A 26,830-nucleotide genomic window follows, 5' to 3' on the forward strand; every position below is an offset into this window, starting at 1 on the left:
AATTTTATGTGCAGGAATATAAAGATATGCAACAAGAAAACTATCCTATGCATGAGACGATGGCAAAGAAAGATAAAGAGCATGTCCACAATAGAGGAGCTAAGTAGAAAGGGTAGCAGACTCTTAAACAATGGAGCATGTCTTCTGTGTCTCCCCATTTTGCATGCATGTGTGCTTAGTCACTAAGTTGTGTCTGACTCTTTGCAACCCCACAGACTGCAGGCTGCCAGGCTCCTCTGTCCATGGGATTTCCTAGGAAAAAATACTAGAGTAGGTTGCCCTTTCCTCCTCCAGGGGATGTTCCCGACCTGGGGATCAAACCCATGCCTCCCACACTGGCAGGCAGATTTTTCACCACTGGGCCCAAACCACCTTCACTCTCACCCAACTTCCAACCTGTTAAATTTACTCAGTTCAGCAAGTAAAAATTCCCTGAAATTTCTAGAGGAAAAAGTTCAATAAACTTGCAGGCTGCCCTAAAAAGCATTAATTTCATTATTATCTAAAAGTTATTTCATAGAAAACTTATGACAGTGATAAAATGCAGAAAGAATACATTTAAGTTATAAAACACAAAACATGCGTGATCCCGTTTGATGATTTCTTACATTTAAAAAATGAGTAATACAATGCTGTACTTGACTGTCTGCTTTAGTAAGACATTTATAAGACAACCATAGAAATTTGGAGCTGGATGTCATCTTTAAAAGTAATTTAATCCAACTCCTTAAACTTGCAGATAAGAAAATGAAGGATATAATGGTGACTAAAGTCACAGTCACAAGACCGATTAACTTCGCTTGTCAGTAAATAATGCATTTCTTTCATGAGAAGAATATCCTTGAAAACTACAACTTTTCCACATGTTATATGGGAAAGGGAAAAAAAAAACCCCAACAACATCAAGTCTATTCATTTGTTAAACTGAAAGCTTCCTGAGTAGTGTCTTTCCCCATACCAAGTTATATACATGAAGTACAAATGTTTCTCCAGTTAAGAGTTCTGAATATGTGCCCTCTACAAGAAAAAAATTTCAGGTTACCTGTCAGTCTAGAAGTTACCCAAGCTAGTGCTTTAGTTCTTTAAAGTGTTATGCTTTCCCCAATGTTTATACAGTGAAGAAACAGGCCATAGAAAAAAAGTGTATTAAATGATGTGAAGATGTGTTAACATTAAAAACAAAAGAGTATCTGGTATAAACACTATAGTATAAAATCACAACATAATGTTCTATAGGAAGATTTTTATATTTTTGATAAAAGAATATTTTACCTTAGAATTAATTCATCTCGTGCCATAACTTTGAAGTCTGTTTCACTCAGTCGAACCTATGAAGAAAATTAAGATATAAACCAAGTGCTCTTTCTAAAAGTTTTAAAACAATAAAATAAAAATAGTGGCAATACCAAATATGGAGTGAAGATGCAGAGAAACAGCATTCATACGTTGCTGCTGAGAATGTAAAATGATACTGCTGCTTGGGAGGTAATTTGGTGGTTTCTTTTAAAACTAAAAATGGATGTTCCATACAACCCAACATTTGCACTATTAAGCACATATTCCAAAGAAATGAAAATTTATTTTCACACAGAAACTTGTATAAAAATGTTAAGAGCAGCTTTATTTGTAATAGCAAAAAACTGGAAACCACCCAAATGTCCTTCAACAGGTGAATGGTAAACTATGATACCATGAAGTACGATTCAGCAATAAAAAGAAACAGACTGCTGGCATATACAACTTGAAGGAGAAAGCTCAAGGAAATTATGCTGTGTGAAGAAACTAAAAGGATACTTAATACAGCATAATTTCACATGTACAACATTTGTGAAGCAGTGTAATTACATAAATGAAGAAATGATTAGTGGTTGACAGGAGTTAAGATAGAGTGGGAGAGGATGGACATGGCTATAAAGAAAGAAGTGGCATAAGAGAGGCTTGTGGTAACGGGTCAGGTAACTATTTTGGTTGCGGTGGTATTTACATTAAGTTACAAGTGATAAACTTGCATAGAACTACACACACAGAATGTACATATAACTGGTGAAATCTGAGCATGTGGACTGTACCAGTGGTCAAGCTGCTGGTTTTGATACTGTCACACAGGATGTTAACACTGAAGGAGGCTAGGTGAAGAGTACACAAAACCTCCCTGTACAGGTCTTTGCTGCTTACGATGAATTAATAATTATTTCAAAACAAAGATTTTAAAAATGAGAATATTCTAATAAGATGAAATTGCTTTGTAAATTGAGAAATATTGTTTTCTCTAAGCAAAAGAAGACTATAAAGCTGAAGAACCTATCCTAAATATAAAAATCTTATTAATTTCCCTTATTAAAACACTTTTCTTCATAAAAACAGTTCAAATTGTAGCATTTGCCACAATGTCAATGTTACTATCAGAAACAAAAGAGGTAAAAAAATCACTGCAGCAGCAGAATGTATTACTATGCCTAACTGAAAGCACCCAGTAATTCTCAGATTATTAAAGCACTTGAATTTCTAGGATAAAATTTCCATAACGTTTACTATCCAATAAATGGTTCCCTTAAATACTCATTGGTTAGTAAGCACATATTCCTGCTTTCCCAACTGCATTATAAATTCCTCTTAGAAAGTATTATTCCTTTTTAACCTCTTTTGTGTGTGTGTCACAATGCCTAAACTGAATTAACACAAGAAAATAAAGCAAGGAAAGTGAGACTAGAAAATAAAACTTCAGCGGAAAAGGTAGAATTTAGCTGTTATGTTTTTTTTAAAAAAATATAAAAGTGGTTTTGCATTAAAACCAAAGGTATTTAAAAATTTAAGTTAGAAAGAAAAACAAAGTAAGTAACTTAGAGGATCTTGTAAAATACTTTCCTATTTTGACATTATTTATAGCTATGTAGCTGGAAACAGTCACATGATAAAGATTACAAGTAGATCATGGGGATGCCACAAGTTTTCCAAAGGCTGAAAATGTTTTTAATCTACATCACACATAGATACAATGTCTCACACATTACAGACCCACAATGCCATGTAACTGAGAGAAACCAAGGAGGAAAACAAGCAAACAATACGGACAGCCCCTTCAACTCTATTATTCAAACTAAGTGCTTAAAAACTGCTGAGAAAGCAAACCTTTTTGGGAAGAGGTTCTTCGTTGGTCATCTTGAATCCTAGAAAAAGGAGTAAAGACAAGAACGTCAACTGATTTTCTTCTAGTTAAGGTAGAAACAAAACATATTGGCTTTTGCAAAAGAATTTATTGCTGAACTCAGTTATGACCAAATCATTGTTATTTTAATTAAAACACACCTTTTAGAAGAGTTTTAGATTTACAGAAAAAGGTATTACAGGGTTCCAGTATACTGTGAACCTAGGTTCTCCTTTGTTAATATCTTACATTATTTTTGTCATTAAGTATTTTTTTTTAAAGAATTCTCTCATAAAAAAGTTGATCATTCTCTGTAATGTTGCCATAAAGGACTGAAACAAATGCAATTTTCCAGTGCATTCTTACAACTGCCCTGTGAAAGACAAACCCTGCAGCAGAAAGGGCAGATCTGTGCTGAAGTCAGATACTGGCCTCAGGCAGTATCCCAGGCATCTTGTTAAAAGGATACAGAAGGATAACACCAGTTGCTAAGTCTTGCCTTTTACAGAATTATATTGTTACAGTAAGGTCAAGTTTATCACTGTCATGATAATTCACCACTATACAATGTAGGAATGAAGCTATTTCCACCTTAATAAAAATATTCCTACATTACCGACATTATTTAACTTGACGTCACAGAATAATTTGTATCTGAAAATTAGCTTGTTATTCCTAGATATCCCTTCTAGTAGCAAAGTCATAAATGTCCCCTTAAAAACTTTTTTAGTTTACTTACTACAAACTCTGTAACTATTAAAAAGTTAACCAAAGAGATGTAAGCACGTTATGGAGACATGATGTACAGCAGCGACTAGTTAGTAACATGGTATTATATATTTGAAAGCTGCTGAGAGAGTCAATCTGAAAGGCTTCATCACAAGAAAAAAAATTTTAACTCTGCATGGTGATGGACGGTAACTAGATTTATGAGTGCTTCTCTTGCAATGTATATAAATATCAAGTCATTATGTTGTACACCTGAAAATAATGTATGTCAACAGTATGTCATGTCAGTACCTCAATAAAAAATAACCAAAGGAGATAGAGTATAAAACTGAGTTGTAAAAGCTACTTGACTTATAGTGACTATTTGAGATTCCTCAAAACGAGATGATCTTTACCATTTTTATATTACATACAATCCCAACTCAAACGTCAAATATTTTAATTATACTGTCATTAAACCCTGATTTTCAGATTAAGTACACTGAGTTGAAGACATCAGTACATTTTAGAGGGGAAAAAAAACTATATATTGATTATGCCATCAATCAACTGGTTTAATTCTTCCCTCTTTGATGATCTTGTCATTGGATGTAATGAACAAAAACCTGAGTATGTATCACTTGCTTCTGAGCTGATGTAAATGATCAAGCCTCTCTAACCAACTAAGATCTGTGAAGAGATGGCTGTATTTCTACTCTCTAAGACCAGCACTCCTGCTCTTTAAGCCGGCCCCTGCCTCCTTGAGGCCCCTCGTCACCAGCTTATCGCCTCGCTGCCAGTCACAGCCGGCTGCTCAGTGACTGCCCGGACGTGGTCCTAGTAAAGCCGATCACCTGGGGAATGAAGCCTCGCCGGGTTTAACTCCAGAGGCCCGACTACCTCTATTTTAGCACGGTTTTAATCTGCATTCACTCCACTAGACTGTAACCTCTTAGAATCCACATGTCAAGTTTAACATTTCCTTGGAACTCCCCATTTGTCCACAGCTAAACAGTAGGTAAATATCAATAACACATTTAATTTAAAAATTCAAGAAAAACTGTGCCATTTGAACTTCACTAGTACATAATCAAACCTATGGTTTTTCCAGTAGTCATGTACAGATCTTGAGAGTTGGACCATAAAGAAAGCTGAGCACCGAAGAATTGATGCTTCTAAACTTTGATATTGGAGAAGACTCCTGAGAGTCCCTTGGACTGCAAGGAGATCAAACCAGTACATCCTAAAGGACGTCAGTCCTGAATATTCATTGGAAGGACTGACGCTGAAGCTGAAACTCCAATACTTTGGCCACCAGATGCGAAAACTGACTCATTTGAAAAGACCCTGATGCTGGGAAAGATTGAAGGCGGGAGGAGAAGGGGATGACAGAGGATGAGATGGTTGGATGGCATCACCAACTCGACATGAGTTTGAGTAAGCTCCAAGAGTTGGTGATGGACAGGGAAGCCTGGTGTACTGTAGTCCATAGAGTTGCAAAGAGTCAGACAAGACTGATTGAGTGGACTGAACTGAAGGTTGAGCACTGATGAACTGATGCTTTTGAACTGTGGCGCCGGAGAAGACTCTTGAGAGTCCCGTGGACAGCAGGGAGATCAAACCAGTCAATCCTAAAAGAAATTAACCCTGAATATTCATAGGAAGGACTGATGCTAAAGCTCCAATACTTTGGCCACCTGATGTGAAAAGCTGCCTCACTGGAAATGACCCTGATGCTGGGGAAGATTAAGGGCAAAAGAAGGGAGGGAAAGAGGATGAAATGGTTGGATGGCATCACAGACTCAACCGACGAGTTTGAACAAACTCAGGCAGATAGTGAAGGACAGAGAAGCCTGGCATGCTGCAGTTCATGGAGTCGCAAAGAGCTGGACACGACTGAGGGACTGAACAACAACAACAACAACAGTATATAAATGTGTACTTCTACGTCCCTACTCTGTATCTATAGTAATATACACATTACTACATATAAAACAGGTAACAGGTAAGAACCTACCATATAGGACAGGGAACTCAACTCAATACTCTCTAATAACCTACATGGGAAAAGCATTTTAAAAAGTGGTGTATGGATATGTGTAACTGATCCTCTTTGCTGTACAGCAGAAACTAACAGCACTGTACAACTACACTCCAATAAAAGACAAAACCCAAAAACTGTGCATACCAATCCCTTGCTATCCCCTCACATCAGGCTTTATTTTTCTTCTCAACTCCTATCACAAGCTGACATTTTGTATACTTATCTGTCTACTGCAGGGATAGAATAAGCTCCATCAAAAAACTGTTTCATTCACTGCTGATGTCTCAATACATAGTACACACTCAAATATATGGTAAATGAAAACATGAACAAATGAATCAGCTTCATTTACTATTTAAGTTGTAAGACTGAACTAAATAAGACAATCTAATTTTACCCCCAAATGACCCAAGATGACCATACTGTAAAATTTTGAGAATGTACTGTGAGTTCTACGACTGACAGCTTGAAAACAGCTAAATTTACTACTACAGACAGGTAGTTTACCTATCTGGTTACTAGGCACCGTAGCTACTCAGAATTTTGGTTATAAAACAAAGTTTCATGGATGGTATTTAATATAAATTACCGCTTAAAAAACTAGTATTAAAAAAAAATAGTATATGCTTGCACAATCTGACACTTCCCCCAGGTTTATTTGTTCATTCTTAAAACCATGAGCTTAATTAGCAACAAATAAGCTAATCTGCTTTTTAAAGGATATTTAAAGGGCTGGTAAATACATTAAGAAAGTTCTAGTAACTCCACTTTTCCTAAAGAGAGTGCAGACTTCGAAAACAAAAAAGAGCAGAACCTCTGAGCCTCACTTTCCCCATCTCAAAAAGGATTACCACTGCCAAAGTCAGAATTACTGCACTATTTTTGAAGACATACATTAGTCTTTAGTATAGTAACTGTCACAAAGTAAGCATTTTGTTAGTTTCCTTCTTCCCACTGGAGAGAAAAAAGCCACCACAAAAAAGTCTCAATCACTCCTTCTTAAAGATTCTGAGGAGAAAACTGACAAGGATAAGATCATATCATGCTCCTGTTTCTAAGCCCCAGTGCAGCCCCTACTTGATGACCTCCAATTTTTAGAATTCTAAACAGTAATTTACACTTCTAACACTAGCTTATGTTCTTTTCAAAAAAAATTTGACACTTGTTAGAATTACACATTGTTTAAAGGATATCTAGATTTTCTTTAAAAAAAAAGGGGGGGGGATATCTAGATTTTCTTTATAAAAATAAATGCCTAAATTTGTAACGTAAGTCAGGGATAAATACAGGTTCTGTACGTATGTTTGTGTTTTGCATGTTGACTCTCAGATCATTTCACATGTTATGGAATATATGACTTGGGAAATCAAAGCATTAGCATTTAGTAAGAAATTGCTACCTTATCTTCAGCTGATGAAAAGTCAATCTTGGCTTGACATTCCATGATATACCACAATAGTTAAATTGACAGTGTGACAAAAGGCAAATTAGAAACAGGCTTAAAATTTAAAAGAATCAGCATTCAACTATTTAATCAAAACAGAACATAATTCTCAATTCCAACTTTCACGTTACACATGCTATAAAACTTATTACTCCCCAAGGCAATTTTTTTAGCACAAGTGACAAGCACAATTACCACCTAAAGTTAATTTTAGATTCATAAAGACAATGGATATACAACAATCTATCAGAAAAACAGAATGACTGGAAATATTATTTGGGGTTGAATCATAATCTTGAAGGAAAAAAAATGAATATATACCTAAAGCTATGAATCACTAGGTAATCGGCTCAGATTAAAACAGCTATTAATTTAAAAACTTGGGGGTTAGGATTCCAAACTTAATGCTTCTCAAAAGTTGGTACCAATGAGGACACATAATTCTTTCATTCCTCCATCCTCAATAATGATCATGCTTTGCAAACTGGAGAATGCAGAAAAGCAAAACAGAAAAAAATTAAAAACTGACCAGTTTAGCTGCCCGTAGGAAGTTGAAAAAGACTGGATAAAACATGGTTTCAACTTTTATGTAAAGATTTGTTATCCACGTGGATAACACAGATAACACAGCTCAAGTTTAGAATGTCAAAAGTACCTTCTACTCCTGAGAAACATCATGACGGTGAGCTCAGTTCTGGTTGGCTAGGTGCCTAGCATCCCATATCCCAGGGCTTCCCAGGCTCTTAGCATTAAGATCCTAAGTCATGAAATCCTGTGTCGGGAAGATCACTGGAAAAGAGAGGGACTACCCACTCCAGTATTCTTGGGCTTCCCTTGTAGCTCAGCTGGTAAGAATCCACTTGCAATGCGGGATACCTGAGTTCAATCTGTGAGTTGGGAAGATCCCCTGGAGAAGGGAAAGACTAACCACTCCAGTATTCTGGCCTGGAGAATTCCATGGACTGTATAGTCCATGAGGTTGCAAAGAGTCAGACACGACTGAGCGACTTTCACGTCACAATACAACAGTACCAGATGGCGTGGGCTTCCAAGGTGGCGCCAGTGGTGAAGAACCCGCCTGACAATGTAGACACAATGTAGACACAAGAGACACAGGTTCCATCCCTGGGTTGGGAAGATCCCCTTGGAGGAGGGCATGGCAACTCACTACAGTATTCTTGCCTGGAGAATCCCATGGACAGAGGAGCCTGGCAGGCTGCAGTTCATAGGGTCGCAAAAAGTCAGACAAGACTGAAGTGACTTAGCACGTACCAGATGACACAATTTCAGTAACAAACCAGTACCTTGCTGAAACTAATCATAACTAAATGCAAGAAACTAATAATCTGACACTGTACTAACCTAGGCACAACAGCAGAAACCGTATTAGCTAGGAACTGGAAGACCAGCTTTCCTTAACTTTGTAATAATCAGTCATGTGATACTGAACAAGTCATTTTCTTTAGATTGCAGTCTGTAAATCAGCAAAGAGGATGCCAATTTCGCCTGTCTCACAAAGTGCTACAAATCTCAATGCTTTAAGTACCATAAAGATGCTTTACAAATATATTTCAAATAAAATACTGATATTAGCCTAAGAGAATTTTAACATGCACTTAGGAAAAATTAAATTCCACCAACTACATTTGCAAGAGTTAAGACCGTTTCTTTATAGCACTGAGTTCTAGCCTGATGCACCACTTTTATGTCTAATGGGATATACTCTCAGAGGAATATTGTGAAGTTTTGTTCTAGTAAGCTCAGTACTAGAATATATTTAGAGGAGTATTGAGAGGCTTTGTTCTAGTAAGCTTAGTACTAGAATATATTTAGAGGAGTGTTGAGAGGCTTGGTTCTAGGAAGCTTAGTATTAGAATATATTTAGAGGAGTGTTGAGAGGTTTGGTTCTAGTAAGCTTAGTACTAGAATATATTTAGAGGAGTATTGGGAGGTTTTGTTCCAGTAAGCTCAGTACTAGAATATATTTAGAGGAGTGTTGAGAGGTTTGGTTCTAGTAAACTTAGTACTAGAATATATTTAGAGGAGCATTGAGAAGCTTTGTTCTAGTAAGCTTAGTACTAGAATATATTTAGAGGAGTGTTGAGAGGTTTGGTTCTAGTAAGCTCAGTACTAGAATATATTTAGAGGAGTATTGAGAGGCTTGGTTCTAGTAAGCTTAGTACTAGAGTATATTTAGAGGAGTGTTGAGAGGTTTGATTCTAGTAAGCTTAGTACTAGAATATATTTAGAGGAGTGTTGAGAGGTTTGGTTCTAGTAAGCTTAGTACTAGAGTATATTTAAGCCCCAGGTGGCTCATCTACCTGCGACGCTGGAGACAGGGGTTCAACCCCTGGGTCACGGAAGATCCCCTGAAGGAAATGGCAAGCCACTCCAGTATTCTTGCTTGGGAAACTCCACGGACAGAGAAGCCTGGTGGGTTACAGCCCACCGGGTAGCAGAAGAATCAGACAGGGCTTTTGGAGGAAGAGTAGTGGGAGATAATGAATAAAAACCAAAAATAAAACCAAATACTGTCTAGGTCTTGTTTTGCTAAAGGATCCAACAGAAAATTTTTAAGAAAAACTTTTTTCAAGAGCAAGATAATGTTCTATTTTATGAAAATGATCAAGATTTCTAAAATAAATAATATTTTCAGGGGAACTGTGTATTACATATATACATAGTTAGATGAACGCAAAGGACATGGAGTGCTGTAAGCTACTGGACAAATATAATTATTACAACTCTCCTCTCCATGCCATGAGGCTATGAATTTTCTGTGTTACACCAACTCATTTCTGAAAAATACTCAAAATTCAAACAGGAGAAGTTCTATAAATTAAGTAAAAAAAAAAAAAAGCTGTACCTGGGATACACTTGATTATCATTACTTTTGTCGGTTGGGACTTAGAAATTTAGGTAGTTTGCCTAAGTTCTGCTACTGGGAAGTGAAAATACTGATCACTTAGCTATAGCTAACTGCTTAAGATAATGTAAGATCTGAAAGAACTGTAGGAATACAGTGAAACAAGCCACTGAAATTTAACCTCATCTTTATCACAAGCCGCAATTTCTTTCCCCAACTTGCCTAATCAGATGATACTAAATGATATATGTAAATGTGTAACACTTAGGCATCTTGAAAGAGATTTTCACAATAGTTTTTTTTTAAATGGGGTTTTAAATGGCTACACATGTTTATCTGTTATACAAAACTTAATGGTCATAATCTTTAAGTAAAACACTGTTAGATAATCACTCTGCTATACACCTGAAACTAACGCAACAGTGTATATCAACTATATTTCACTTAAAAAAAAATTTGTGGTGAATTTGTGGTGACACACCTCTGACTTCCACTTACCCTCCTCAGTAACGGAACTAAATTCTGAAATAGAAAACTAGATAAACTCAGGACCATAACATGCTCATGGAAATATTTTTCTACCTTTCTCTAATCTCGACAAAAGGATCATTTCTTCCCTTATGAACACGGTTATTACGGATTTTAACCTAGTCCTTTAGGATCAAATATCCAACCTGACTTCAGCAAAACAAACGTGGACATTTTTCCACTACGTGTTCCCCACTGACTTGAAAAATACGGTTTACAGGGATCCAAGGCGAAATTTTAAAATTTCACGAAAACCTCGAATTCAGTATTTTTTTTAGTTAGAAAGCATGCATTCATTTAAAAATGGAAGTCTGCAAGACAACGCAGCTGCAGTAGGAATCTACTGCGCGATGTGAAATGTGCTCCACGGACGCGGCTTTCCTCCCCTTAGCTCGTCGGTGCCGCCAGTCCTCACGATCCTGCCGAGGGAGGTGGGGGGGGGGAGCCCGCGACGCCGAGGCGGGGACGGGACGGGACGCGCGCTCCGAGGGGACGGCCTCCCGGTGTTGCCGGCCCCGCGGGAGCGCCCACCTCGCCCCCGGCTCCCTGAAAACCGAGGTAAAATGGCCTCGAGACGGCGGAAGTGTCGTCGCTGCCAGCGGGCAGACGGTGGGGCTAACGCGAGGCCGGGGGGCCCGGGAACCCCGAGTCCGCCTCCTGCGCTCAGCTGGCCCCTTCCGAGGTCCGGCTGCCGCACCTCAGCCGCCTGGGGACCCGGAGGTCCTCGCCTCCGCTGCGGCCGGCGGAGTCCCGCACCTACCTCTCCAGATGGAGGCCGCGCCGGCGCCCGCCCAGTCACATAGGCCGACCCCGCGCTGTCCTCTCGCCGCCCAGGCCGCCCGACCGCGCCGCCGCCGCCGGCCCCCGCGCTCCTCCTCCGCGCCGCAGCCCCGGCGCTCCCCTTTATTTGCGGGTCTCGCTGCCACAAAATGGCGCTGAGGGAGGAAGCAAGGCCCCGACGCCCCACCCCCTTCCCGCTCCTCCCGCCGCCCCGCCCCGCGCCGCCGCCGGCGCCCGCCCGCTTCCCCGCCCCGCGGTGTTTGCGCCCGGCCCACTCACCGACGGGTAGTGCCTCCCGGACGCGGCCGCGGCTATCCGCTCGCCGGGCCCCGCCGCGGGGAGGAGAGGCTGAGGGAAGGCGCCCGCCGGGGGTGTCTGCAGTCCCTCAGGGAGGAGCTGCAGCCGGCGGCACGCCCCGCGGCCGCTAGAGCCCTAGCAAGCTCGCCTGGGGGTGGGGAGAAGGGGAGGAGAGGGGCGGGGAGAAAAGCCGTCTCAGGGAAGGGCGAGCCGCGAGGTCGCAGGTCAGCCGCGGGGCATCACGGGAAGGGCGGCGAGGGTCGCGATTGGCGGCGCTGGGTGGACGCGCTCGCCGGGCCACCTGCGGCTGCGGCGCGGCTCCGGCGGAGGAATCTGGGCGAAGGCGGTGCGTGATTGGCTGCCCTTTGGTGCAGCGCCCAGCGGTGATGCTTCCGCGTGCTGGCGGGCCAGGTGCACGTCTCCTGAGGACGGCCTTAGGCGGCGAGTGCAGTCAGTCGAGACATCGCGAAGCGTCGCTGTTATAGGTTTTGATAATTTAGAAACCGATGCCCTCTCTTCCGTCGGGAAGTGGACGCTTGGTTCGACCGCTCCTTGAAATCTCGAGGCGAAACCCGGGAACTATTGTCTGGCAGATAGAGGTTGTACCTCTGTCAGCTGCTCTAGGGTCAGCTTGCTAACTCAAAAGCCAGGGGAGGGCGAACCTCCTGAGTTCTTTTTGTCTCGTTTGATTTGTTTCAGAAAGTATCTTGCCATGAGTGACAACCAATAGTAACAATGTAATTTTCCATGGCTTACTCGACCCTCAGCTGCTGCTAAGTCGCTTCAGTCGGGTCCGATTCTGTGCGACCTCATAGACGGCAGCCCACCAGCCTCCCCCGTCCCTGGGATTCTCCAGGCAAAAACACTGGAGTGGGTTGCCATTTCCTTCTCCAATGTGTGAAAGTGAAAAGTGAAACTGAAGTCGCTCAGTCGTGTCCGATTCTTAGCGACCCCATGGACTGCAGCCCACCAGGCTCCTCCATCCATGGGATTTTCCAGGCAAGAGTACAGGAGTGGGGTGCCATTGCCTTGTCCGACTCTACCCTCTAGTCACAGGTTTTTCTGTCCCCTCCTTGGATAAAATACACTCTCCCTCACTGCAAGACACTACAAAGTCCACTTCATTCTAGGCCTAGCAACAGGCTCACTGTCTGGAAAGTTAAGGTATTATCTATATCAGGGCACGGTGGGGGTCCTTTTGATCCAGAGACGCTGCATTTAAGTCTCCGGCCTCCCCTGCCGTCGTACAGGATAGTTGAATAAGGGATGAGAGCCAATAAATAGCCCCTAAGGAGACCTATAATACAAGTTTTAATTCAGATTCCCTCCTTTGCGCGACCCTCTGGACTATCAGAACCATGGTGTTGCCTGGCGGATGTTAGACTCTTGCACTTACTGGAGGGGTCAGATAGTCTCTCCATTGGGCTCCCCTTATCCAGCTTTACCAAAACCGTTTATCCCCAAAGGAAGTGTTCTAGAATGAGGTGATCTATAAGGATAAGAGTACAGTATACGCTTAGCTGCTTTCAAATTGTGGTGCTGGAGAAGTCTCTTAAGAGTCCCTTAGACAGTAAGGAGATCAAACCAGTCAATCCTACAAGGAATCGACCGAATATTCATTGGAAGGACTGACAACTGAAGCTCCACTATTTTGGCCACCACTTTGTAAAAGACCCTGTGGCTGGGAACGATTGAGGGCAGGAGGAGAAGGGGACCACAGAGGATGAGACAGTTGGATAGCATCACTGACTCAATGGACATGAGTTTGAGAAACTCCAGGAGATGGTGAAGGACAGGGAAGCCTGGCGTGCTGCTGTCCATGGGGTTGGAAAGTGTAGACACGACTTAGCAACTGAATGACAGCAAAGTATACTCTAGATGGTCAAAGACCAGAATTTGAAGAGAAAAACGGGGAAGGACCTGAGTAGACATTCGACTCAGAAAAACAGCAATGACTGGTAAACAGAAAAGACTGTTCATGCTCACTTGTAATGGAAATGCACACTGAAGCGACAAGGCTATGGAGAAATAGTCCTTGTAAGTTTTCTGGTGGGAATGGGGAAATGATTCAAGCCCTATGGAGTGCCATAATTATGTATGCACTCATTCTTAGCTCTTGCAGTTCAAAGTCTAACCCTAACTTTATTCTGAAAATACACCACATACAGAAAGAACATGTGGACAAGGTTACTTGTGACAGCGTCATCACAAAAGTTTGGAAATAAATGTCCATTAATAGGGAACTGGTTAGACATGATATATCCATACCATGGAATACAATGCTGCCAGAAAAACAAAATGAGGATGATAGCTGTTACCTTGAAATACGTCCCAGGCTATTTGAAAAATTGGAAGTTGTCCCATAAACATTAAAAAGTAAACCCAAAGTTTATAGCACATTAAAATAAGCTTAACTCTAAGTCACATTGGTAATGTAACTATGTTAATGTAACATGTAACTGTGTTACATGGAGAAGAGAATTCCACAGGTGTTTTGGACACAGTACTTTAAGAGAATTATCTTGGTGGGATGGCTTAGGATGAGGAAAAAAAACTACAAAAGAATCTTCAATTTCAATCAGATGTTTATAATTAATGGTAATATTGTTTCTGTGGTTTTGAAGCTATGTATATTGGGTAATATAAATATTTTAGTGTTTTCATGTATAAGACTTTGTAAGAGAAAATAAGATACAAATATAAGATCAAAGAAGCTCAGAAAAAACCTGTAAGGGTCTTCCCTGGTGGCTCAATGGTAGGGAATCTACCTACAATGCAGGAGACTCGGGTTCGATTCCTGGGTTGGGAAGATCCCCTGGAGGAGGGAATGGTCAGCCCACTCCAGTATTCCGGCCTGGAGAATCCCATGAGGGATTCTCTCCTCCCACAGAGGAGCCTTACAGACTACAGTCCATGGGGTCACAAAGAATTGGACACGACTTAGTGACTGAACACAGTAAACACACACAACACATATTTAAATTGGATATATCCATTTGAGCACATGATTTAAAAAATAGATTTACTAGTTTTGGGCTCCAAAAGAGCCTAGGAGCACTGGGCCGTGACCAATTGTCCCAGTTTCCCAGAGACTGGGAGGGTTTGCCAAGATGTTGCACTTGGTGTTAAAACCAGAGGTGTCCCAGGTGAGCACAGTGACTGGCCACCTCCGAGTAACGCTGAGGGAACCTCCCCTCATGGTTTCCCAATTCCACTCCACTAAATAGAGCCGGAGCTCCTCGGAGAACTGGCTGACGCCTGTGGTGGAGCAGGGGAAGTGCAAGGTGAATGAGACATTACGTTAATGAATGAATGCAAAGGTGTTGCTTAGGCTAATAAAGATCTGTTGACAGGACTTAGGAGAACAGGCAAAACTAATTGATAGGGATAGAAGACAAATCCATGCTTGGCTCAGAGTGGAACAGAGTGGGAATTGGTTGGAGAGGAACATGGGGGAGTTCTGGGGGTGATGAACATATTCTAAATCATGATTACAGTGGTGATAATTCAATATATAGGGCTTCCCTGGTGGCACAGTGGTAAAGAATCTGCCTGTGATACAGGAAACGAAGGAGATGCAAGTTTGATCCCTGGGTTGGGAAGATCCCCCAGAGAAGGAAATGGCAACTCATTCCAGTATTCTTGCCTGGAAAAACTCCAGGCACAGGAAAGCCTAGCAGGCTATAGTCCATAGGGTCGAAAAGAGTCAGATCCTACTGAGTGACTGAGCGTGCACGCACAGCTAAGTATATAGGTTTGTCAATATTCATCCAACAGTACAACTAAAATGGGCGCACGTAATGTAAACTATACCTGATATAAATTTCATCCTCATGTGTATGTAAATTGTACTTCAGCAATGTATGGAAATAAATGAAAACCAGCCAAATGAGAAAGCAAAGTCTTATTTCTTCAGAGTCAGAGTCAAGTCATTGCCTCTTGCATTTTGGCAGAGGCAGGCAGAGGAGTGGGAGGTCTTCATAGTGGAAAGAAATAGCTTCAGGTATGCCCTGCTGGGGAGAAGGTAATGGCAACCCACTCCAGTACTCTTGCCTGGAAAATCCCATGGATGGAGGAGCATGGTAGGCTGCAATCCATGGGATCGCTAAGAGTCAGACACGACTGAGCAACTTCACTTTCATTTTTCACTTTCATGAGTTGGAGAAGGAAATGGCAACCCACTCCAGTGTTCTTGCCTGGGGAATCCCAAGGATGCGGGAGGCTGGTGGGCTGCCGTCTACGGGGTCGCACAAAGTCAGACACGACTGAAGCGACTTAGCAGCAGCAGCAGCATGCCCTGCTGGAGGCTGTTGGCACAGAGAGGCTGGAAGCAGGTATCTGGAAGCAGGGTTACCTGTATGATTGTTTAGGGGTGCTTATTTGGCTTTCTCTGGTTGGTTCTAAGTTGGAAGTGGGGACAAAAATTAGAGAAGCTGTCAGTTTTTAATTAGGTCAGGGCCATTTTGAGCTGATTGTCATACATTATTATTTACCCTCCTGGATTGTTACTTGTGATAGCAGCCTGACTTCTTCCAACTGTGACTTATAGCAGGCTGGCTTCTGGGGCTGGTTATCAGAGATAAGGGGATTGGTTTCCTGGGCAGGCTGCTGCAGGTTGTGGGTCAGAATTTCTTTTTTCATATTTGGTCTGGCCCTGTCCTTTGGTATAGTCAGTCTTCAGAAGTAAATTTTTAAAAAACATAGGAACTAACTTGAAGGGTCTCCAACAGGCCAAATTTAAGGCAAATTTTAGCATCAGAAGAAGACTATAGGGACTTCTCTGGTGGTCCAGTGGCTAAGACTCTGCACTCCTGATGCTGGGGGACCCAATTCAGATCCCGGGCCAGGGAACTAGAGCCCACATGCCACAACTGAAGATCCCTTATACCATGATGAAGGTCAAACAAAGATCCTGCCTGCTGCACCCAAGACCCTATGTAGCCAGATGAATGAATGAACATTAAAATAAAATGACTAGAACTGATTGTAAGTACTGAACAGATAAAAATCTATGACTCTGCAGTTACACTTGATAAGAGACACAGGGGGTCGGGGCTGGTTTTCCATCACTGGAAATGACTTACACCAGCTTCTTATGAAAATTCGTTGTTAAAAGTAAAAATAGTATTTGCCCTGCCTTTTTTTTAAAAAAGGAATAGTGTGGTTCACTCTGGGTGGATGAGAAAAAAACTCTTCCTTACAATAGGGTACTAGAAAATAAATACAGAATAAAAGAGGTAGTTAGAGGATAACTGTTAATGCAATAAAGAAATCATTGGGGACTTCCCTGGTGGTCCAGTGGCTAAGATTTTTCACTCCCGATGCAGGGGGCTTAGGTTCCACCCCTGGTCGGGAAACTAGATTCCACATGCCACAACTAAGACCTGGCACAGCCAAATAAATAAATTTTTAAAAATAAGTGTTAAAGAAACAATTGATTCAGGAAGGATTATCAATGGACTAAAACCTTTATGTGTTGACAGGACTTCCCTCTGCAAATCATGGCTAATTCCTGGCCATATTTCAGTCAGATGAGGCAGGTGCATTCCCACTTTAAACAGGGGACCATTTCTGCTGTGAAGTTAGAGCACAAGTGCCCAGGTCAGGACCTGCTGCATTGTCGACGCTCAGGTGTACTTTTGTTGAATGAATGAAACTGCACATCATTAAAGCAATCTTTTCTTGTCTTAAAGTCTAGACCAAAAACAGCAGGATCCAAGACTTCCCTGGTGGTCCAGTGGTTAAGAATCCACCTGCCAATGAAGAGGATGCAGGTTTGATCCCTGGTCAGGAAACTAAGATCCTTTGGTTGCAAAGCAACTAAGCCTATGTGCCACAACTGGAGGTCTGGGAACCACAGTGAAGAGCCCACACAAAGCAATGAAGACCCAGTGAACCAAAAAAAAGAAAGGTCCAAATTAAGAATGTTTTTTTTGGTCCTGCCAAGTAGCATGCAGGATCTTAATTCCCTGACCAGGGATTGAGCCCGTGCCCCCCCGCAGTGGAAGTGCAGAGTCTTAACCACTGGACCACTAAGGAGGTCCCAGGAAAAAATAAATTTTAAATTTTTCTGAAGGTAAAGTACTTGCCTTCATGGAATAAGAATTTGAATCTTGTGTCTTTAAAACCAAGAAAAGTTTGGTTTTAAAACTGAGAAGTTTTAAAAAACTGAAAAGTTTCCTCCCACCCTTAGCCTTAATGAGATATAATTGACAGATAAAACTGTAAGATATTAAACGAAAATAAAGCCTTTAGCCGACAGATGCTGGGAAATGGGAGTATTCATGTGGCACCGAAGGATCACCCCATAGGTGATCTAGTTGCAAAGGGAACATGCTTGTATTGTGGTGCCACCTGGTGGTCACCTTCTGAACTGATCAAATTCTGAATCTGAAATGGTGGGACAACCTCCAATCTACAGTAAATACTGGAGAAACAGTAGTACTAGTGCAGGTTTAACGGTGCTACCAAATTAATTATTTCCCCCAAAAAACTTTGTGAAACTATAAACAATAAATTTTTATTGAGCACCCGAGTTAAACCTAGTGCAGTGTCAATATGCAGCCAGCTTCAAGCTGCAATTTCAAATGAGATGTCAAAAGAATGAGGAAAGTTGAGTGAGTGAGTGAAAGTCACTCAGTCGTGTCTGACTCTTTGTGACCCTATGGACTATCCAGTCCATGGAATTCTCCAGGTCAGAATATTGGCATGGATAGCCTTTCCCTTCCCCAGCAGATCTTCCCAACCCAGGCATCGAACCCAGGTCTCCCGGGTTGCAGGCGGATTCTTTACCAGCTGAGCCACAAGGGAAGCCCATGAAGAAAGTTACTTACATATTATTGTTTTAAATGGCACATGTGATTGATTTAGATTGGTTTAAGTAAAGTGATCACTTCTTTCCCATCAGCCTGCTACTCAGCCCATAACCTAGAACCCTCCTACTTTGATTTAGGAGCCACCTAATAAAGTGTTAATAGGGAAACCAGAAGAAGAAAAGGAAAAGGTATTTGTGGGACTTCCCTGGTGATCCAGTAGCTAAGACTCTGCAGTCCCGATGCATGCGGCCAGAGTTCCATCCCTGGTCAGGGAACTGGATCCCACGTGCCACTTGTTTCAAATAAAAGATCCCTCCCACTGCAGCTGAGACCCAGTGCAGCCAAGTAAATCAATCAATATTTTAAAATATAGATATGGAAAAAGATATTTGCAGTAAGTTTGCCTTTTTAACTTTGGCACCCAAGAAGTTTAGGGAGCCTGGAGATGGGCAGAATTAGTCCTTGGAGAAGTAGCAGCAGCAATTCACAGAAGCGCTCCTGAACTCAGAGCTCATGTGACCTTCACCACGAGCATATCGGGTGCTCTTCCCTCAATCAGTTCCTTGGCGTCGTCCATCCTTTCTGTCTTCAGTGGTCTTTCTGCTCCTTACCAGGTTATCTGCCGTTCCTCACTAGCTTTAAATACCTTATTTACTTTAACTAATTGTGTGCTCAAATATAGAGGTTTGTGGTTTTACACATAGAGGAGCTAAACCAAGCTTTGTAGATGAATTTTCTAAGCTAGTGGGTTCTACATTGACTTTCTTACAATTTTTCTGTGAGCTGCATTGAAGTATGCCAACCCAATCTAATCCTTCACTTAGTTAACACATTTTGTAACCACCATTAAAGCTAATGATATTAAGTCTTCATTGTCTTTGCAGACCACAAAGAACTCCGCTGGTATTCTAATACATGTATATATATTATAATTAGGTTTCTATCATATTTTTTACTAGTACAATTCTTCAAATTCTGTTTCACTGTATCTTCCTGAACGTAATGCTGAATGCTTTTCTGGGCTTTGCTTCCTTGTATTGATTTGAATCAACCTATTTGTCATATAGGGCTTCCCTGGTGGCTTAGATGATAAAGAATCTGCCTGCAATGCAAGAGGTCCAGGTTCTGATCCCTGGGTTGGGAAGATACCCTGCAGAAAGAAACGGCAACCCACTCCAGTATCCTTGCCTGGAGAATTTCACTGGACAGAGGAGCCTGGTGGACTACAGTCCACAGGGTCGCAAAGAATTGGACACGACTGAGCAACTAACACTTTCACTTTATTTTGTCATATACCCAAGAAATATTTATTAGATACCTGCTATTATTGTACTAGGTACACAGTCTTCAAAGCAGATTTTATCTTCCAAATAGTGGCTATACAGTTGGGTTTTAGTCATTCTGAATCCTTGGTGGGAGCAAGGAGCAGAGATATTAGAGGTGGAGGGAACTCAGACTCACTTGTTCTTGGAAACAGGCTTGTACAATCACGGGGAAATCTCTTCATTAGGAAAAATAAAGGCGACCCTTGGAGTTGATTTCCCTGTCTTGCTCTCCATTCGTTGTAAGTAACCGTACTTTCTGAAAAGGATTCAACTTGCCAGCACGATTAAGCACCCTCCTCCCGATCCCCACCAGGGTACCAGGGCACCTCTGCTGGGAGCCGTGTTCTCCTTCTTGCTCCTGGCCCCGAGATTGTGTTCAAGTCGTGATATCTTCAGCCCATGGGGTGAATGATCATTGGTATGAGCCCAGTGTTTCTTAATAGCACTGCTATTGGTATTTTGCGTTAAGACAAATCTTGTTCTGTGTGTAGAAGGGTTCTGTGTGTTTTAAAACATTTAGCATCCTTAAACTAATACACGACATGCCAGTAGCACCTTTTTTTTTTTCCTGTGACAACCAACAATGCCCCTTCTGTATTTGCAGTACCTCCAGAAGAGCAGGGCGCCCCTGCTATATTTCCAGTACCTCCAGAGGAGCAGGGCGCCCCTGCTAAGAACCCCAGTCAGTTGTGGGCATCATGGTCTTTATAAAACAGTGACACCCGGTCTTCTTGCAGGCAGACATGGCAATTGACCAGTTCTGGCCAGGACCAGAGGATGTCTTCTGGGGCTTCTGAGAAAGACTTTGCCCTCTGACAAGAGAGACGTGTCTGAGGAGAAAAAGTGTCGGTTCCGCGGCCCTCCCCCCGCAACTCCCACCCCACACCAGCTTCCTTCTTGTGACTGGCTGGGACGGGCCGCGATGCTCGCCTCTGTAGAAACCGTCTTATGGCCCTGACCCTGAGGGCCAAGTGGGAAAACCGAGATTGGAAAGTCCCTGGATCTTAGCTTGGTAAGCTTCCAAACTAAACCAGGGACTGCCAGCTGACGGGCTTTTCATGAAGTAAAATAAAAATGTCCTTAATGTTTTAAACCACCGTCCGTCAGGATTCCTGTTACCCATTGCAAAACACATGCTGACTTACACAGAGAAAAAGGGTATTTGCATGATAAACAAGTTAAAGAAAATGGAAAGTTACCAACAAAGTAAGTTTTTCTCATATACACATATGTATGTGTGTATATGTATATACATACATATATGTATATAGTAATTCCTTTATATGTATGTATAATATATATAATATGATAAAGAATTCACCTGCAGAGAGCTGACCATTCAAAGTCTTAAGATTAGAACTGTGTTTCCTTTACCCACACGTCAAAATAATTGACCTTCCTGTGGCATTTTGCTTTATTATTATTGTTTTGACAGCACGTTATGACTACAAGTCCTCATTGTTTAGCAGTATGGTAAAACAGACATTTAAATCCCATTATTCACTTTCAAAAAGTCAAACTTACACAGACCTCAGTACATTAAAAATATAAGAGGCTTGGAGAACCTTATTTCCAGAACTTTTCAAAATACTATTCTGTTTAGTCTCACCAACTGGGTTTAACCTATGGGAGCAATAGATAAATTCTGTTGGGTCAAACACTCAGTGAAACCTCTTCTAAGATTCTTTACCAACTGAGCTACCACAGAACCCCAATTTTTAAAAAGGAAAGCTTTATTTCCTTTTTATATTAAAGACCTACTAGCTCAGGAGACAGTCCATATGGAAACCATATGCCTGATTCCCCAAGACAAATTGCCAGTCTGTTCTTCTGTCAAGAGAAACGTGCTGGATTCTGGGTAGTTGTTCTAATACTGATCGTGCTGACCACCTGCTGCTGAGGTCTGTTAGGACCAATGTCAGATTTATTTTCATTGCTCTTTCCTGCCTTTATTAACCTCCGAACTATTTTCCTGCATCCCACTCATCTGTGTCTGCCAGTCAAGTCCAGACGTTCATCTTTTCTCCTAGTTGATTCCCAGCCACCCATCAAAACCATTTTGCTTTTCCAATATAATTGAGCAAGGGATCGTGTGGCCACAGTGCAGAAAGCCAAACTCTAACAGAGGGTGTTTGCAGCAACGTAAGGGTTAATTTGCAGGGAATCAGGCAAGGGAGTCGGAGACAAGCCTCAGATCCACTCCATCTTGGTCTTTGAGTTAGGGGTGTTTTAAATGGAAAAAACAAAAACCAGGGTTAATCATCGTCTTGTGACATTTCTCTCTCTCTCTCTCTCTCTTTTTTTTTTTGGTCACACTGCGAGGCATGTGGGATCTTAGCCCCCTGACCTGGGATGGATCCTGCACCCCTTGTGCTGGAAGGGAGGAATCCTAACCACTGGAACACCAGGAAAGTCCCTCTTGTGACATTTCTAAATCGTGGTTTTGGAGATCAGAATGTCTCCAGTTTACCATTCTCTGGCCAGGTGGTCCCTGGCTCCAGGGCCTGTGAACTCACCTTGCTCCAGAGAGGCCACCCGAGTGTGTCCATCAGCGACGAGATCTACAACAGCAGATACACTACCACTTTAACGACGTCATCGACACAACCATCTCAGCCATCTGACTCTGGTTGGTTAGCGTTCGGTCAGCACAGGCTTGAGATTAGAGGAGACAAGAAAGGAATTGAGGGCAGAGGAGACAAGCAAGGCAATCAGGGTCTGGGTAGAGGTTAATCATGAACTCAGCAAGACAAGTCAGTTTTTGGGAGACTTGGTCTCACTAGTGCAATTTCAGGAGAGTTCCACCCCTGGGGAAATGGAGTAGACATACATTTCCATGCTACTCTTGCTAAGCACAACTAAAAATCCCAGACGTTGCATGCAAAACCACATCCAAGCACATTGACTGGGGATCTTAGGACCCTTGGCTTTGCTTTGGCTTCATAAACCCCAGGGGTCTCACAGAGTCGGACACGACTGAAGTGATTTAGCAGCAGCAGCATAAACCCCAGGGGCTTTCCAGGTGGCACTAGTGGTAAAGAATCCACCTGCCAATGCAGGAGATGCAAGAGATGCAGGTTTGATCCCTGGGTCATGAAGATTCCCCTGGAGAAGGAAATGGCAACCCACACCAATATTCTTGCCTGGAGAATCCCTTTGGGCAGAGGAGTCTGGCGGGCTACAGTCCATGGGGTCGCAAACAGTCAGACTTGACTGAGTACACACAAACACACATAAACCCCAGAAGCAGGCACTCTGGAAAGTATAGACAAAACATGCCTCCCCAGACCCCAACAAAAGCCTGTTCCCTATAACCAGCACCTGGGAAGGGGCAGCCCAGCAAGACAGAGACCCTTCGGACAACAACCACTCTCTCCTCCATTCACTCCTGCACGGGCTTCTGATCTGAACCCCGTGAGCCTGGATGTGGTTAATTGGAGCCACACCAGGGCTGGATTACCCCACCACCTGGGCACTGGAATCAGTCATCTGGTACAACTTTTCAACATATTGCAGAACAGGAAATGCTTGAGTTTTCTGGGAAAGAGCACCACCTAGTGAGGAACCAAAAGCAAAAATGGAAATACTGTGCCTCCAAGCCCTTTGGTCAAAGCCAAGTCAAGGTCAAATCACTACCCAGGCCCAACTAGGGCGGGGCAGGTGGGGGTGTGCAGTCAGAAGAAGGGACTGGTGAAGCCCAGATGGAATGTGCTAGAATGTTCCAGTTCAAAGCCAGGCTCATTCCTCTTGGGATGGGGAAAGTCTGTATGGGACTCATCACCCAGTGGGGGACTCAGAGAAGCTCAAGGTCTGGCTGGGTTTCTGGAGAGAAGAAGAATATGGGGGTGAGAGGAGGGTATAGGCAGAAAGAGAGGTGGGAAACTGTTCGTAATGCTTTGCTGGATGTTTCCACATGTTGTTTCTTTATTCCTCACAACCAGACATCTAGAGAGGTAAGGGCTTGTGTTTCTCCCATTTGACAGGTGGGACAGCTGAGGCACAGAGTTTCAATGATTAGCACCAATATCGAAGGGTTATCAGCTTGGATGAATTTAAGTTGATTTCAGAGTCCACTCAAACCTATGCAACAGGTTTCCGTTAGGGACATATGCAAAAATAGAAACCATCAGCAAAGTAATGGCCCAGCTACTGCAAAGCACGTGACTCAGGTCAGTTCAGTCGCTCAGCCATGTCCGACTCTTTGCGACCCCATGAACCGCAGCATGCCAGGCCTCCCTATCCATCACCAACTCCTGGAGTTTACTCAAACTTATGTCCATTGAATCGGTGATGCCATCCCACCATCTCATCCTCTGTCATCCCCTTCTCCTCCTACCTTCAATCTTTCCCAGCATCAGGGACTTTTCAAATGAGTCAGTTCTTCGCATCAGGTGGCCAAAGTATTGGTATTTCAGCTTCAGCATCAGTTCTTCCAGTGAACATTCAGGACTTATTTCCTTTAGGATGGACTGGTTGAATCTCCTTGCAGTCCAAGGGACTCTCAAGAGTCTCCTCCAACACCATCGTTCAAAAGCATCAATTCTTCGGTGCTTAGCTTTCTTTATAGTCCAACTCTCACATCCATACATGACTACTGGAAAAACCATAGCCTTGGCTAGACGGACCTTTGTTGGATGTTTAACTTCATCAGGCGGATATTATGATGAAGTGTCCCCAACTTGGAAATTCCTTACTTTCTGCCTGTAAACCCTTGAGCTGAATAAGAAGCCTCCCTCTCAGTAGGAGAAACCTTAGATACAGAGGACGGTTTTCTTTTTGTTCCCTAGAAAATAAACGCTGAATATAGCCAAACAATCCAGTAAGTTTGAGTCATGCTTCTGTCCCACTGGAGGAATAGCCACATGGTAGTGACAGCAGGTTTGGGTAAGAGGCAAGATAAGAGGGGCTGCAGCGGCCCCAGGCCTTTTTTTTTTTTTAACTATTTATTTATTTGATTTTTGGCTGCAGTGGGCCCTGGCTGCTGCATGCAGGCTTTCTCTAGTTGCAGTGTGCGGGCTTCTCATTGCAGTGGCTTCTCTTGTGGAGGATGGAGTGCAGGCTCAGTGGTTGTGGGGCACAGGCTTAGTTGCTCCGTGGTGTGTGGGATCTTCCCAGACCAGGGATGGAACCCATGTCCGCTGCATTAGCAGCCAGATTCTTAGCCACTGGACCACCAGGGGAGTCCCCCAGAGTCTTTCTTAATGAGGAACACTAGGCTGTCCAAGGCCATGTCCAGAAAGCACGGGAAACTGAGATGTGTTTAGATGAACAAGTGTTGTCAGAGGCCCATTCTAGGAGCAGCGCTCAGCAGTGATGCAGGGTTGAGGGGGAGACACGTGGTGGTACCCGCTAGTTGCATCCAAGTAGGGCCCAGGCAGAAGTCCCGATGCTGAGAAGGGGACCACGCCTCTAGATGAAGGGACAGGTGAGGGTAAGAAGTGTTTGCAGGCCTCCGACACTGGAAACAGTGAATGAGCATACATACAGGGTCAAAGCCAGCAGATCCCTGTGCTTGTTCCATATAGGAATCTCACTAGAAGGCATTAGAAAGAGGCAAGAATATAATACGTTTTTAAAGGATAAACCATGGTATGACTTTGACCTAGGTGTTTATCTACACTCCCCTATGTACTTGGCTTCAGCCTTGGCCTTTGGAAAACTGGAGTCAAGAGCTGTCTTCAGGGTCATCTGGGCCATCCTCGACCTTGTGCTGGAGGAGTGATTGTGTAAAAGCTTAGGTTACCACCATATCCAACCACAGTAACAACATTTGTCATATTATTAAGGTGTGTTTTTCAGATTAATTTCAAACTCTAGCGAGTGCCTAACTGTGGCACGGGGTGACAATCTTCCTAGGTTCTGTGTTCAGTGAAATTTTATCAGGCAGTTGTATAAACGTATATTCATTATATAAGAATGTTAAAGGAGCTAAATACATCTCCCTTATTTACAATCATTGCTTAAATTCATATAAACATTTAGTGACACAAGAGGATATAATTGTCTTCCTGAAGTTACCTACTTAATACTTAATATTCCTTTTTTTTTTTTTTTTAAGATTTATTCATTTATTTTTGGCTGTACTGGGTCTTCGTTGCCGTGTGGGCTTTTCTCTAGTTTCAGTGAGCGGGGCTGCTCTTTCTTGTGATGTCTTCTCTTGTTTCGGAGCACGAGCTCTAGAGCAGAGGTTCAGTAGCTGTGGCTCACAGGCTTAGTTGCTCCGAGGCATGTGGAATCTTCCCAGACCAAGGATCGAACCGGTGTCCCCTGCTTTGGCAGGCAGATCCTTATCCACTGTACCACCAGGGAAGTCCTGATTGTCTTAGTAAGAGGATAATTTTATTTATTTTTAATAAAACTTCATATTCTTGAATTTCAAAGGTTCATTCTGTGATGGTGCCGTTTGTCTTTGATCAAACCTAGATCATAACAATTGGCTAATGTAGGCATTCAGCTGAAGTGTGCATTGGTTGCACTTCTCAAATCTTTAGAATGTGACTAGTAGAAGTATCATATTTCTTGGTATTCTGTGAATATTACTTGACATCCTTTTTATCTATCAAATATATGTTTTTAAAGTCTTTATTGGATTTGTTACATTATTGCTTCTGTTTTATGATTTGGTTTTTTGGTTGCGAGGCATGTAGGATCTTACCTCCTTGACCAGGGATTGAACCTGTGTCCCCTACATGGGAAGGCAAAGTCTTAACCACGGGACCATCAGGGAAGTTCCTTAACTGACATCTTCACATTTATTACAATTACCAGAATCCTTAATATGTATATTTGTCTGTGTGACAGTCACCTGTTAGATACTCATCAAGCCCATTTCCTCCTCTTCCTCATCCCGGAAGTCACCTACTTGGTTCGGCTTCTCT

At 42.5% G+C, this 26,830-nt stretch overlaps 1 protein-coding gene and 1 long non-coding RNA gene across 7 annotated transcripts in view; one reads left to right on the forward strand and one right to left on the reverse strand.

Moving 5' to 3' along the window:
• WTAP (WT1 associated protein) overlaps positions 1 to 12,026 on the reverse strand; it is a 26,838-nt gene extending 14,812 nt beyond the window's left edge. Inside the window, exons 1-4 of one of the 5 annotated variants that reach the window (XM_070461517.1) lie at positions 11,795 to 12,026; positions 9,663 to 9,815; positions 3,130 to 3,167; positions 1,273 to 1,328 (exon numbers count right to left, since the gene is read on the reverse strand). In XM_070461517.1, coding sequence (XP_070317618.1) covers positions 1,273 to 1,328; positions 3,130 to 3,159 — 86 coding nt within the window. In that variant the 5' untranslated portion in view covers positions 3,160 to 3,167; positions 9,663 to 9,815; positions 11,795 to 12,026. Of the gene's footprint in view, positions 1 to 1,272; positions 1,329 to 3,129; positions 3,168 to 9,662; positions 9,816 to 11,495; positions 11,686 to 11,794 lie in introns of those variants that run through there. The other 4 variants (XM_070461516.1, XM_070461518.1, XM_020876410.2 and 1 more) reach the window with 4 other exon arrangements.
• The window catches only part of LOC139033017 (uncharacterized), a 17,842-nt gene continuing 3,019 nt past the window's right edge, over positions 12,008 to 26,830 (forward strand). Inside the window, exon 1 of one of the 2 annotated variants that reach the window (XR_011485637.1) lies at positions 12,008 to 12,262. This is a non-coding gene — a long non-coding RNA (uncharacterized lncRNA). Of the gene's footprint in view, positions 12,263 to 16,009; positions 22,582 to 26,830 lie in introns of those variants that run through there. The other variant, XR_011485638.1, reaches the window with a different exon arrangement.

The sequence above is a fragment of the Odocoileus virginianus genome, chromosome 34, assembly GCF_023699985.2.
Source record: "Odocoileus virginianus isolate 20LAN1187 ecotype Illinois chromosome 34, Ovbor_1.2, whole genome shotgun sequence".
Taxonomy (NCBI): domain Eukaryota; kingdom Metazoa; phylum Chordata; class Mammalia; order Artiodactyla; family Cervidae; genus Odocoileus; species Odocoileus virginianus.